Source organism: Mobula birostris, chromosome 9 (genome assembly GCF_030028105.1).
Source record: "Mobula birostris isolate sMobBir1 chromosome 9, sMobBir1.hap1, whole genome shotgun sequence".
In the NCBI taxonomy this organism is placed as follows: Eukaryota; Metazoa; Chordata; class Chondrichthyes; order Myliobatiformes; family Myliobatidae; genus Mobula; species Mobula birostris.
Window position 1 is genome coordinate 55344208 of NC_092378.1, and position 14020 is coordinate 55358227.

General features: G+C 41.0%; 1 protein-coding gene across 1 annotated transcript in view; it reads left to right on the forward strand.

Moving 5' to 3' along the window:
- pphln1 (periphilin 1) overlaps positions 1–14020 on the forward strand; it is a 132495-nt gene that overhangs the window by 72817 nt on the left and 45658 nt on the right. The window contains exon 6 of the mRNA XM_072268108.1: positions 11796–12167. Coding sequence (XP_072124209.1) covers positions 11796–12167 — 372 coding nt within the window. The remainder of the gene's footprint in view (positions 1–11795; positions 12168–14020) is intronic.

The window sequence follows — 14020 nt, forward strand, 5'->3', positions numbered from 1 at the left end:
ATTTGGAGTCTGGTGTTCCAGTCAATTAGATGACATTGGAGGTATGGGTTGTAGAGGTGCTCTGTCCTATTTATAAAAAAGAGACATACAAAGTCAGGTTACTGACAGAGCCTGCTCTTCTCAAGAAAGATCTGTTTATATGTATCAAGCCTCGATCAAAACAACTTTCAGAGAACCTTAGAAGAAGAACTGTAGAGATGCATGAAGCTGGAAAAGGCTACAAAAGCATTTCTAAAGATCTGCATGTTTATCGATCCACAGTAAGAGAAATTGTCTGCAATTGGAGGAAACTCAGTAATGTTGCTACTCTCTCTACGAGCAGGCATCCTGCAAAGATCACACCAAGAGCACAATGCGTAATGCTGAAGAAATTGAAAAAGAACCCAAGGATAACAGCAAGAGACCTGTAAAAAACCCCTAGAACTTGCTAAAGTTTCTGTTCATGTGTCCACTTTTAGAAAAACACTGAACAAGAACAGTGTTAATGGAAGGATACCATGGAGGAAAGCGCTGCTCTCCAAAAAAAGATCATTACATGTCTCAAGTTTGCAAAACACCACCTGAATGTTCTACAGTGTTTCTGGGACAATGTTCCCAGTAGTTGAACTTTATGTCAGAAATACACATTGCAATGTTTGGAGAAAAAAAGGTACTGCACACCAACATCAAAGCCTCATCCCAACTGTGAAGCATGGTGAAAGGAGCATCATGGTTTGGAGCTGCTTTGCTGTTTCAGGGCCTGGGCAGCGTGCAATCACTGAGGGAACAATGAAGTTAAAATTGTATCAAGGTATTTTACAGGAGAATGTCAGGGTAGCATTCTATCACGTGAAGCTTAATAGAAGTTGGATAAAGCAACAAGACAATGATCCAACAGACAAGAGTAAATCAACAACAGAATGGTTTAAAAAGAAGAAAATTTGTGTTTTGGAATGACCGAGTCAAAGTCCTAGCCTTAATCCTGTAGAAATATTGTGGAGGGACCTGTAGCAAGCAGTTCCCGCAAAGAAGCCCACCAACATCCCAGAGTTGAAGCAGTTTTGTAAGCAGGAATGGCCTAAACTTACTCCTAGCTGATGTGCAGGACTGATCGACAGTTTCCGGAACCATTTGGTTGAAGTTATTGCTGTAAAAGGGGGTCACTCCAGTTACTGAAAGCAAAGGTTCACCCATTTTTCCAACAAATAAATGTAGAATTGAATCATTTTTCTCAATAAGTAAATGAACACATACAATGTTTTTGTGTTATTTATTAAATTTGTTTCCCTTTATCTAGTTTTCGGACTTGCGTGAAGATCTGATCACAATTTCAGGTCATTTTTATGCAGAAATTAGAGAAAATTCTACAGGGTTCACAAACTTTCTAGCACTGCTGTATCTGTGCTGTATTGCTCTGAGTCTGTTTAGAGCAAATGTGGTAAGATTTCAAAAGATTTCAAAAAGCTTTATTGTCATTCTAACCGTACATCAGCTCTGCAGGGCAGAATGAGACAGCGTTTCTCAGGAGCAGTGCAATCATAACATAACAAACTCAACACTAAATAATAAACATAACAATAAATAGTAAAACACAACAGCCACATGTCAGTTAAAATCAAGTTATAAGTGTCCAGTGCAAGTTAAAAATGTCCAAAGCAGAGTCAGGTGGAGCAGCTATTTAGCAGTCTGACTGCCTGTGGGAGGAAGCTGTTTAGTAGCCTTGTGGTTTTAGTTTTGATGCTCCTGTAACGTTTGCCTGATGGCAGAAGAACGAACAGTTCATGGAGAGGGTGTGAGGGGTCTTTAATGATGTACCGTGTCTTCTGGAGGCATCGACTCTGAAAGAGGTCTTGGACAGAAGGTAGGGAGACCCCAATAACCTTCTCTGCTCCCCTAACCACCCCCTGCAAGGCTTTTTTGTCGACAGCACTGCAGCTGGAGTACCAGGTTGTGATGCAAAAGGTCAGCACCCTCTCAACCACGCCTCTGTAGAATGTAGTTAAGATGTTAGTGGGGAGTGATGCTTGTTTAAGCTTCCTCAGAAAATGCAATTTCTGCTGGGCCCGTTTCACAATCCCAGTGGTGTTCCTGGACCAGGTGAGATTGTCCGAGATCTGCACCCCAAGGAACTTGATGTTTTCCACTCTCTCCACTGTGGAGCTGCTGATGCTGAGGGGTGTGTGCTCAGGCTGAGACCGTCTGAAATCAACGATCATCTCCTTGGTTTTGGTGACATTAAGCATCAAGTTGTTATCCCTGCACCAGCTCTCTAGGTGTTTGACCTCCTCCCTGTACATAGTTTCATCATTTTTGCTGATGAGCCCCACCACTGTGGTATCATCAGCAAAGTTAATGATCAGGTTCTCCTTGAATCTGGCTGCACAGTCATGTGTTAGCAGTGTAAACAGCAATGGGCTAAGCACACAGCCTTGTGGGGATCCAGTGCTCAGTGTGATGGAGTCAGAGATGTTCCTGCCAACACAGACTGACTGTGGTCTCTCTGTCAAGAAATCCAGAATCCACCGACACATGGCAGTGCTAAGGCCAAGCGGCAACAGTTTCTCCACTAGTCTCTGTGGGATGATGGTATTGAACGCTGAACTGAAATCAATGTACAGGATTCTGGCATGTGTCCAAGTGAGAGAGAACTGTGTGCCGTGTGGTGGATATTGCGTCGTCCGTAGAGCGATTTGGACGATAAGCAAACTGTAGAGGATCCAGTGATGAGGGGAGGCTGGCTGTGATATGAGGCTTGACAAGCCGTTCAAAACATTTCATCACTATGGGGGTCAGGGCAACGGGACGGTAATCATTCAGACAGGCTACAACTGATTTCTTTGCTACAGGAATGATTGTGGAGGTTTTGAAGCATCTGGGGACAATAGCTTGACTAAGGGAGATGTTGAAAATGTTTGTCAGGACATCTGCTAATACATCAGCACATTCCTAGAGCACACGTCCAGGGATGTTTTCGGGACCTCCCGCTTTTCGTGGGTTGACCCTGGCAAGGGTCCTCTGTGTTTGCTCTGGATCAATGATAAGAAGATGGAATTCAGAAAGCTGCGAAAGTCACTAACGTTACTCAAGTCAGAAATTGATAGAATTTTAGATTATAACCTTGATGTAAAAGATCAGGTAAGATCTGTCTGCATAACAGCAGACACGAGAGGCCGAATAGCCTGTTTCCTATTATGTTGTTTTACTTTGTTTCTTCATCATATGCTGTATTAATAGTTAATGTGTTGTTGATTTTAGGCCTTTCTATAGTAGTATCAATATTAAAACACTGTCATGTAAGAAATGGTTGTTAATAAGCCTGTACATTTTTAACATGATAGTAATTGTTAATCTAAATTTTATAATGTTATGACGTTAATCATGAGTCAACAGGTCTGGTGTCTGTATTCTTGTTGTAACCCTGTGGCTGTGGAAGCAAGCTTAATCACAAAGCCGGCACTCTGTACACTAAGATTTTATTCCATGTGCATCTACAGTTCTCTGCCTATAATTGTTCTAAGATAGGTGTTATGTGATACTGCTTAACAATGTAGCAATCTTAAATCAATAGTCCCCTTTTACTGAAAATGCCAAATGTGCTAACGGACAAACTTGTACTCAGGACACCATTATGGGCAAGACATGGTGTGCAGAAAATCTTACGTGATTTTATTTTTTAACATAAGTAAAATTTTATGAATTGATGCTTATTCAGTCTAGTTGCCTTTAACGGTTTCTCGAAATTCAGGTTCAAGTTTAAATTTATTGTCATTCACCCATACGCATGAATACAGCTAAATGAAACATCATTCCTCTGGGGCCAAGCTAAAAAACACAGTACACATAGTCACTGAACAGCACATACAGTCACCAAGTAATATCAGAACAAACTCTTGAGTGGCATGGCCCGAAGACTGACAGGTTCAGAAAGTGCGAGACGCACATTTATGTAAGGTAGTATAATGTTACTGGCATTATTATAATAAAACAAGCATTTGGTATAAACATGTGAAACAGCAGCAATAAAAGGTGAAAAGTGACCAGTGGAGGATGGTATTCAGACACAGTTTACATGTGTGTTTTGGTGGCTGCAGGGCATTAAGGAGTCTCACAGCCTGGGGAAAGAAGCTCTGACCCAGCCTGATGGTTTTAGTTCTTATGCAGCATACCTTCTACCTGATAACGGGAGGTCAAACAGATTGTGGAAAGGATGGAGGGGTCTTTGACGGTGCTGGAGGCACTGCATATGTAGCGCTTCTGATATGTTCTAAATGGGGTTGGGGGCGAGAGAGATACCAGTGATGTTTTCACAGAAATACACAGCCTCAATCATAGTGGCAAAAACTCAAGGTAGGTAATAAGGCCTATACTTCACCGTTAAAAACTCTACCAGCAGTGAACAGTGGGTCTTACCAGAGGTCATGGTATTCCTATCTGCTTGAAAAGAGTTTAGTCCCTCTAGCTGCATGGCATTTCCTCCCATTCAATATGGGGTACTCTGTGTTGCATCAAAAAGAGAGGATACTCAAATGTTTGCCCTGTTGCGGTGACCTTTGGCTCCATCCTGTGGAAAAGCACAGAACTACAGTTGCCATAAATTTGAAAGAAAATCCTGGAAATAGCAAGTCAAGCAGCATCTTTGGAATGAGGAACAGTTATGAGTTTTATGTCCACTACCTTCTTTTGATAAAATTAGAAAAATTACCTTCTGTGAGGTACGATACACTGTTCAAACAATTTAAACACTGGTCCAGATTGGAGGCGAGAGGCGATCTCGCTCACTCTCGGCGATCTTCCCTCCTCTCTCCAGGCTGCAGAGCCCTTCGCTGTTCTGTTGTTGGGTCAGTTTAAATGCTGACTGCCCCGGCTGCTCCTAATATGGTGAACTGATAAGTGAGACTTTGGGCCTATTCTGGGGTTTGGATCTGAGGTCTCAATTTTGGCTTGGACTGTTATTGCTCACTTCAATTGTTTGCATGTTTTTTTTTCCTTTCTCTTGAGTGTTGATCTTTTATTTTTATTCTTTATTTTAAATTGGGTTCTTTCGGGTTTTTTGCTTTGTAGCTTTGTAAGGAAATCTCAAGGTTGTATTTATACATTATTTGATAATAAATGAATCTTGAAACTTGAAATTGCATGTGTTTCATTTTGGAGAGAAGGTCGTGATTGGCTGCCGACTGAGAGATTGTAAATGACTGAAATGGTGGTTGTTGGGAGATTTTTTAAATTGGTGTGGATCTGTTCGGAGATCAAAGAAACGTACTGTACAGAAACAGGTCCTTTTGGCCTACCTTGTCTATGCTAAACATAATGCTAATTCCATTAAACCCTTATCCTGCATTTGGCACATATCTCTCTGCCTCTTCTTCCAAGTTTATATCCAAATGCCTTTTAAGTGCTGTAATTGTATCTGCCTCCAGCATTTCCTCTGTCAGCTCATTCTAGACACCCCCCCACTCGCTCTGTGTAGAAAAACATACCCTTCAGATCTCTTTTAATTTCTTTCCTTTCAGTTTAAACTGTGGTCACTAGTTCTAGACTGTCTTGTCTATCCTGTACTTTTTGTCCCTATTTAAGAGTCTCTTGAATGACTCTATCATATTCATCTCCAGCAATCCTGGCGGCACATTCCAGGCACCTACCGCTCTGTGCAAAAAAAAAATGCCCGCATTTCTCATTTGAACTTGCCCCTCACAACTTAAATTAATGTACCTCTGTCCTCTGGTATTAGACATTTCAACACTGGGGAAAAGATACAGGCTGTTTACTTTATAAACTTGTGTCAGATCTTACCTCAGCCTCTACCACTTCAGAGTAAGTAACCTGACTCTGTCCAATCTCTACTTGTAGTTCAGGCTCTCTAAATCAGGCAACATCCTAGATAACCTTTTTTTACACACTCTCAAAGCCTCAGCATCCTTCCTGCACTGAAAAAGGTTCCAGTTAGAGTGAGTAGAAGGGTCAGAAGATGATTGCTTTATCTGCAGGGAAAGTTGCCAAGCTTTTGACTAGCCAGTTCTTAACGATGAAGTTCACTGTGTAAAGATGGCATTCTCCTTTCTGTGTTCCCTCTCGAGACTGTCTTGTTCATTGAATTGGTTATCTCCTGCTTGGCATGTCTTGTTCAGTGCAACAATATTGTCGTTAACACATTTGTGTTCTCAAGCTATGATAGCAGAACAGCATTTAGGTCTATTACTGATGGTTTACTTCATGGGATTCCTGGTGTTCCAGGTCCAAGCTTCATACTTTGCAGTGGGCATTCTCTGTGCATGGTTTCTTCTGACGTGAAGAGCTGTGAGACAGCAGATATCTATTGCACAACCTTCACAGAACAAGATCTAGACCCAGTGACCACTTGACAGGAGATTAGACTCTGTTGCATGGGTATTGATGCTCATAAATCTACAAATGATGCACAATTTAGTAATGAACAGAATAGTGAGGATGGTGAGACTAGACTGCAAGATGGTGGAATGGATAGACTATGGCACATAGAATTTATCATTGACGTTTTGAAGGATGTGAAGATCCAAGGGAATGTGTGGAAAAGATCTAATGAAATGATTTCTCGAGAATCAGAGATTTCAGTAATATATTCACTGGAGAAACAGCTTCTAGTGCGAAGGTGATTGATGGAAGTGTTCAAAGTCATCAGTTATTTAGATAAAATGAATAAGGAGAAACCATTTCCAGAGGTGTAAGGTACACAAAAATATCAGAGCATTTCCTCCAACAAGACTCTTCTCATTGATACCGTCAAGGATGAAGGACAGGAACCTGAAGACCATATTCAATGTTTCAGGTACAGCTTCTTTCTTCCACCATCAGATTTCTGAATGAACACTGAACCTATGAACACTACCTCAGTATTTTTCTCTCTTTTTTGCACTACTTAATTTTCTTTTCTCTATATTTAATTTCTGATATATATATATATATATATAGATAGTAATTTATAGCTTTTATTATTATATGGATTGTACTGTGCCTGCAAAACAATAAACTTCATTACATATGCCAGTGATATTAAACGTGATTCTGATTCTGAAGTGCTAGACAATTAAACCTCATCTTTTCCAGGTCATCGTGGTTCAATTGCTGTTGGTCAATTAATTTCCTCTTTTGTTATCAAGTGTTATGTTTTGTGACTTCAAAACATTAAATTAATTCAAAGGAAGGTATGTGAGTCTTTTATAAATCACTGTGGAGGATTTCTTACTCTTGTGGGATAACATCTTTCCTGACAATAGGGATCACTTTGTTTGGCAGGTGAAACTTGTGGCTGTGAATAAATCTCAGGATCTGGGGCCTCCTTCATGTTGACTCTGAGACTCCAGGAAGTGGTTCTGATGGGTGGTAGCCACCTTTCTTCTTCCTTTTCCTTCTTCTAGTTTGTGCATCTTGATCTTGGGAAGGTGCTTTTAATTCACTCAAGTATCATCTTCCATTCCTTCCACTGCTTCCTTTATGATCTGATCTCTCCTCTTGGTTTCCTCATCCACAACATTACCTGATAAATCCTCTGTTTTTGTATCTCTATTAACTCCTTTCTTTTTGGCCTTCCATTCATCTAGCTGGGCTTTGATCTTTGCATCGTCTTTTACAAACAGCTTTTTGTCACCCACTTGAAGTTAATGCAATAATCTTAATGCACACAGTGTAGATTCTGCTTCTTGATATTCACAGAAGCTGAATGCTTGCAACTTTCCTGAAGCTCCTTGTACTCTGCTCCAACTTAAAAACCAAGCCACATTTCGCAAGTAACTGCTGGATTAACATATCAGATGCTTTCTCAGATACGTTGCCTTCAAAAACTGTTAGTAGACTACTGCTTTCGTCACCTATGTTTCCTTTGAGCAGCATGGTTCTTCGTTGGTCCAAATGTTTTTCAACCAGAGGCTGGCACCAAAACCTAGTTGTCTTTTGTTGGACAATGAATGATTCATAGTGTTTGGCGTGGAGACGGTTATGGCCTCATCCAGTATCTTTCCTGATTTGCTTTCTTATGGCTTCATTGTAGGGGATGTGGCATGCAAATTGTAAATGGATCTTCAGTCAATCCCTTCCCCACAATGCTGGTCCTCCTGTTTTTACCACATATAAGCCCAATGTGGCTCAGGGCTGCATACTGAGTCCCCGCCTTTACTCCCTGTATACCCATGATTGTATCGCCACCCACAGCTCCAATCTGCTAATTAAATTTGTCAACAACATTGCATTGATTGACCTTATCTCAAACAATAACGAGGTGGCCTACAGGGAAGTAGTTCTCTCTCTGACACAGTGGTGTCAAGAAAACAACCTCTCCCTCAGTGTCACAAAACCAAAGGAACTGGTTGTAGATTACAGGAGGAATGGAGACTGGCTAACCCCTATTGACATCAGTGGATTTGGGGTTGAGAGGGTAAACAGCTTCAAGTTTGTTGGCATCCACATCACTGAGAACCTCACGTGGTCTGTACACAGTGCCTCTTTCACCTCAGATGGTTGATGAAGTTTGGTATGGGCCCCCAAATCCTAAGACCTTTCTACAGGGGCACAATTGAGAGCATCCTGACTGGCTGCATCACTGCCTCGTATGGGAACTGTACCTCCTTAATCACAGTACTCTGCAGAGAGTGGTGAACTTCCCATGATTCAGGACATTTACAAGGACAGGAGTGTAAAAAGGGCCCGTAGGATCATTGGGGACCCAAGCCATCCCAACCACAATCTATTCCAGCTGCTGCCATCTGGGAAGTGGTACCGCAGCATAAAAGTCAGAACCAACGGGCTCCGGGACAGTTTCCTCCACCAGGCCATCAGACTGATGAATTCACACTGATTTGAGTATACTTTATTTTACATTGTTCTATTTATTATAAATTATAAATTACTATGATTGCACATTTAGATGGAGACATAACGTTAAGATTTTTTACTCGTATATGAAGGAATTAAAAAATAAAATCAATTTAATTCAATTCAATTCAATTCAATAGTTGTTGTATCTCACTGTTATGAATGTCATTCCCACAGGAGTTATCTTTTCTCCAGTATAAGTTCTTAGTTGGATATCTGCAGGTGTCAGTTCAGTATCTTTGAAATGCTGTTCAGACTCATTTTGTGGAATGACTGAAACAGTGAAACCAGTGTTTAGTTCCATTTTAATTAAATTTCCATTCACTTCTGGTGTAAGCCATATTGCTTGTCTATTGGTTTTCACCCTGTAAATCTCAAGGCTACATAGTCCTGTGTCACTCTTGTCATTATCAAATTTAATCAACAGCACATAGATTAGTGCTCTTTTTGAAACAGCAACTTGACTTTTTAAGCTTTTTCTCTTCACTGTGCAGCCCATTTATTTTTGCCTGCTTGACATGCTCTTTGTATGTATCCTACTTTGTTGCATGTTCTGCAAATTTTGCCTTTAAAACTGCACTTGTTTGGTGTATGTGAGCCCTTGCCACAACGGTAACACAATTTGTTCACCCAGGATGGTTTCTCTTTAGATGCTGCAATTTTGTTCAAGCTCACTTCATTCCTCACTGCAGCTCAATTCCTTTTCTGTCTGCAGTTTCCAGCAATTTCCACTGCTTTTTTAAATGTAAGCTGTACTTCTGTTGGGAGCTGTTTTTGAATGCTTTCTTTTAAGATTCCATAAACTAAACAATCTCTTGGTGTTTCATTAAGCCCATCACTGAACTGTCATTGTTCAGAAAATCTCTTTAATTTAGCCATGTATGCTGATATAGGCTCCCCTTCTTTTTGATTCCACTTGTGAAACCTGAAGCCTTCAGCAGTCAGCAATGACTTCGGTTCTTTCTAAGTGTTCCTGTGTCACTTTGACAATATCAGCAAAGCTCATTTCTGCTGGATTAGTTGGAGCATGTTAAGTTGTATACCTTTAAACCCAATGGACTTGGAAAAATTGGTACTCATTTCTCATTGGCTTCTTACTTGCTTTAAAATATTGCTGAATTAACTCAGTATACATATTCCAATTATCTTTTGTGTAATCAAACATGATAATTTTTCTGACATAGCCCGTCATTACTGATTTTTTTTCATGATTATTGTCACCTGATACTCATCCTTTAGTCCTTTCCTGACTTTTTTTTAAACTCGATCATGTCTTCCCTTCCAAAGGACATGTGCTGCGCTGCTTTTTTTAAGACCTTGACTGTCTCTGTATGTGCTGGGCTGCGCTTTTTTTTACTTGCCGTTCCTCTTGCTGTGATTTTTTTAGTGTAAATGTCTCAATGTGCTTCAACAGTTTGGTAGCTGTCTCACGTTTATTTTTTTAAAATACCTCAGCACCAGTGTTATGTTTTGTAACTTCAAAACATAATGATTCAAAGGAAGACATGAGGGTCCAAAATACGGGTCTAACTTTGTGTTTACGTGCGAGGCATGCGTGTATAACATGGTAGTGTGATGACGTATGCAATTCATGTAATACATGTGACGCGTAATGAATTAATTAAATGAACAAGGATGCTTAATTGATCTATATATACAAGATTATTGATTCTGATTGTTCAAATATTACTAGAATATTAAATACACAACATGAATTATTTTTTTTAAATGAGGCTGCTGTATGACTAATAAGAATGAAACTTAATATTAGACTGCTTGTAACTCTCAATTCAAATTCTAGTATTGTAATCTTCCTACATATTGAGAACCAAATACCAATGGAAAAGGAAATTTCAAGTATCAGAGCCTTTTTTGCACTTGTTGCTTTCTAATAATTTAGTGAAGTTTTAATAATTGACTTCTGGGTTATGATGCTTAATTAAGTAGTTAGAATTTTAATGATTTAGTTCCTTTCTAATGTTTCCATTATGTTTGACTGTCAAAATCTATTGCATCTGCTTTTTTTTTTCAGATATAATTTAAAAATAGCCTCGGGTTTTTGGCCTGCAGCTAAATAACTTTATTCATTGTTGCTAATCAAAAGATTGAGCAGACACTAGAGAGATGAGTTTTTTGAAGCTCATTCTGACTTGCCTTTCAAATTATCACCAGCAATGAGAGAATTAGATACAGGCACAGTTGCATAGTCATTAAGAAGGCTGACCAGTTGCTCAGGGCTGGAGAATTCTCAGGCAGGAAACCAGATATTTAAAAAGCATCAACGATCATTTTCCATTTAACTGTTTACAAAAATTGAAGGATGTATATCTGGGTTAAGGTGGAATCTGGAATACCATAAATATTCCAAAAAATATACTGTAAGAAGAGGGAGTTTTAGTTCTTGAATGGTGCGAGTAATACATCACATATTTGTTTTACAATGTCAGCTGGAATATGGCATTAATATTTCAGTTCTAGTACTCCAACAGAACACCTGAGGCATAGGCTATCATTAAAAGGCTCATCCATACTTATGTGCTTAACTGTTTATATGAGACCAACAGAAGGTGCCATTGGTGTTGTTCATAATGATGGAAATGTTACTGTCATTTTCACCACAACTCGTAGGCCAAACATTTCCAGTGCAAGAAGTGCATTTCATTTCACTTACGGACCAATTATTGTGGCTATTTTTATTTCTTGTTACTCTTGTATGCAATTTGAAAGCAATGATAATATATATTTGTGCTTCCAGAAGTGAAAACTTTATCACATGATCTTATTGAATACAACCAAGCCTTTATATATTGTTGCAGATATCAATACTGAAACAAAGTAGCATGCCTGAAGTTACCTCTATCAGGATAAGTAATAGTTTTAATAAAGCGGACTCAATAAATAAACTTAAACCAACATATGCTTAAAGACTTGATCTACAATTCAACATTTAATGTTGCTCTTGTCCGGTTCATTAGTGAGATCTCCATCAGAGGAGCTGCGTAGCCCCGGGTCATTGCACGGTCCAGACCCTCATACTGCGGCATCACCTGTTGCAGGCACCCAGGGGAGAAGGCACCGGAAGCGGTGTGAGAGAAAACAGAAGCGCGGTAAGCGCGCTGGAGTCCGTCTTAAGTTAAAGATTGCTGCTCGCGGGCTGGCTGTCCCGTCAGTACCGCTCTCCAATGAACACTCCTTGGAAAATAAACAGCAATTGACCCAGAGCGAGACGATGAACTGCAGTACACATAGTCGTACAGAAACTTGTCTCCAGAACAACATCCCAGACACAGCCATCCAGCTAGAGGGACTCGCCAATTTTCGTGCGGATAGGAATACCGCAACGTCTGGTAAGACCCGTGGGGTGTGGGATTGTGCATTTACTTTAACAAAACCTGGTGTGTTAATGCTACACTAGTTGCAGCCCACTGTTCCCCACTGGTGGAGTTTTTAATGGTGAAGAGTAGGCCCTACTGTCTACCAAGAGAGTTCACTGCCACTGTGATTTTGGCTGTGTATATTTACACCCCCACCCCACCCCGTGCAAAATGCTGGGAAGCACTGCGTGAACTGTACGGCACCATTCAGTGACCTTTGGACTGCACAACCTGACTTTTTTTTATTGTAACTGGGGACGACAACCACACAAACCTTAAAAAAGTCCTACCTAAATTTTTTCAACATGTTGACTGTGCTACCAAAGGAGGGAACATATTGGACTTGATTTACACCAACATTCGTGGTTGCCCCCCCCCCACCCATCCCACTTCCACCTTAGATACTCTTGATCATATATGTTATGTGAATTGCTGCATACAGACCACTGCTAAAACGCGCCAAACCAGTGCACAAAGAAATCGGTGTTTGGCCAAAAAGAGCCATGTTACAGGACTGTTCTGTCCCTAAACTGGAACATGTTCAGGGAAGCAGCTACTTATGGTGATCAACATCGATGAATTTGTAGGATCTGCAACCGGCTACATGGCAAAGAGCACCAAAGACATCATTGTCATTAAACCCATCACCATTCAGGCAAATCAGAAGTCATGGCTGACAGCAGAGGTCTGGGAACTTCTGAAAGAATGAGATGCTGCCTTCAGTTTGGGCATGAGATCACTCTCAAGACAAGAGCTGTGCTTTTTCTGTGCCATCAGGAAGGCAAAACAGGACAATACACAAAAAAATCTATAACCATATCTGTGATTCTAGAGACAGTCAGGATGGACATGGGCATTCAAGCCATAACTGACAATAAGACCACCCTGTGCACCATTGACAGTGACGCCTCTTCCTGGCAGGCTGAATGCCCCATATACATGTTTTGATGCCCGAAGTGGTGTGTCGGTGAGAAAGGCCACTCCTTCCCTCGAGGAGCAGCCACTGTCTGCCACGGCCGATGTGAAGAAGATCTTAGCAAGGGTCAACCCATGCAAAGCTGCAGGGTCTGACAACATACCTGGCTGTGTGCTGAGAGACTGTGTAGCTCAGCTAGCAGATGTTCTCACTGATACCTTGAACATGTCCCTGGATGAGACCACTGTCCCTACAAGCTTAAGGCCACCACCATCCCAGTGCCCAAGAAGCTGAATGTATCCTGTCTCAATGACTACTGTCCTGTGGCACTGACCTCAATAATAATGAAGTGCTTCAAGCTGCTGGTCATGGACTCCATTAAATCCAGCCTTTCCACCGCGTTGTGTCCCGACCAGTTTGCATATTGCCCAAATCGGTCCACCGACGACGCCATAGCTTCCGTCCTTTATACAGACTTGTCCCACCTGGACAATGGTGTGTCCCGTGTCAGAATGTTGTTCGTTGACTTCAGTTCTGCTTTCAATACGACCATTCCCAAGAAGCTGGAAGGAAAACTGTCCATGTTGGGCCTCAGTACCTTCCCCTGTAGCTGGACCTTGGACTTGGTGATGAAGAGACCACAGACAGTCCATACTGGCAGGAACATCTCTGGCTCTGTAATGTTGAGCACTGGTGTCTCCTCTCTCCCCCTCTCCAGGGCTGGTGCTCATCCCACTGTTCATATTTCTAACACATGACTGTACTGCCAAGTCATTAAGTTTGCTGATGATACAATGCTTGGCCTCTTCAGCACCAGTGATGAAATACCGTACAGGGAGGAGGTAGAGCAGCTTGTGGAGTGGTATAAATACAACAATGCAAGTGTCAATGTGGACAAGATAAAAGAGAT